General features: G+C 35.5%; 1 protein-coding gene across 1 annotated transcript in view; it reads right to left on the bottom strand.

The window, feature by feature from the left end:
* Positions 1-1,280, bottom strand: part of LOC119589266 (ubiquitin carboxyl-terminal hydrolase 24-like) — a 33,335-nt gene that overhangs the window by 3,602 nt on the left and 28,453 nt on the right. Inside the window, exons 38-40 of the mRNA XM_037937884.1 lie at positions 908-1,174; positions 627-792; positions 194-380 (exon numbers count right to left, since the gene is read on the bottom strand). Of these exons, the coding sequence (XP_037793812.1) occupies positions 194-380; positions 627-792; positions 908-1,174 (620 nt within the window). The remainder of the gene's footprint in view (positions 1-193; positions 381-626; positions 793-907; positions 1,175-1,280) is intronic.

Consider the following 1,280-nt stretch of genomic DNA (forward strand, 5'->3'; position numbering starts at 1 on the left):
AGCAAAGTAGGTTTGTGGGAGAGCTACTCATTATAATTTCTAGTTAACACGGAAAAATTTCTTGGATGGGAAGATTCCTACATTGTTTTTTTCTTAGCAATTTCAAACTGACTTTTTTTTGTATCATTCTATCCACCAACATGAAACGAACAGTTCAAAGAATACATGCCCTTCTCCAGCATATAAGCATTACCTGAGGTCTGGTGAGGTGTCATATCAAAACACAAAATAATAGTGGAAATGATAGAGTGCAGTGGTCCAAAATCCTGAGCTTGTACAGATGACCAACGTCTTTTGTCTGAATCGGATGGGCCGAGAAGGAAGTTTAGGAGCGAGGAGAACCCACCCAAACTTAAGATTTGAGAGCAATGTGTGAGTCCCTGAAAAGCAACAGTATTGTTCAGGTGTGTTTTTTCTTACTATTCAAAAAATTAATAAAATCAAAGATACTATAAATCCTACATACCACTATAATATTACAAAATGTTTGAGGAATACCTGTTAATTACTAATTACTTATTTCAAAATCATTTTGCTTCGCTGAACCCTAAGAAACCAGTGTAGAGATCAACCATACTATTTTTAAAATTACAATGATAAACAATCAATAAGTAAGACTCAGTTACCTGCTGACAGTAGTTTTGTAAAAGCAAGAAGTACTGTTGTGAGGTCTTGACCAAGGAAGGGACATCAGAGGCTAATGATGATATAAGATGCTTTATTATTGGCTCAATGCTGTTAATATTACCAGCATGTTCATACTCTGCCTTGAAGATACAGTCCAAGAGGTTCCTGTAATAAAGAAAATCAGATTAAGTACTACAATCAAATAACTATAAAAAGTGCAACAAATTCCATTATCTCACAAAACAGATGCTCTTAACCAATTCTGTCACATTCTGCTTACCCAAACTGGCTTCGTATCATTTTATTAGGACACTCCAGTAGCAGTGGTAATATATGGACTGATCCATGTTCTGCAGTAAAGAAGTTAATGACCCAACTGCATGCTTCTTTAGACTGCACGCACAATGAATGAATGAGCTGGACCCACTGGCTGATCACTCCCTCTTCTTTGTCTTTTGTACGCAGGTATGTGTTCAACAGGAAGTTTAGGCCAAGGTGAACTGCTTGTACACACAAGATGCTGGATACACCATTCTGACTCTTTTCCTAAATATATGAAAACATCAATTAAAATCTAGCAAATTAGAATTATTTCTTTTCAAAAGAAAAAAGACAAAACTATTTAATCACACTGGAATACCTTGTAATAAAAC

Source organism: Penaeus monodon, chromosome 25, assembly GCF_015228065.2.
Source record: "Penaeus monodon isolate SGIC_2016 chromosome 25, NSTDA_Pmon_1, whole genome shotgun sequence".
NCBI lineage: Eukaryota > Metazoa > Arthropoda > Malacostraca > Decapoda > Penaeidae > Penaeus > Penaeus monodon.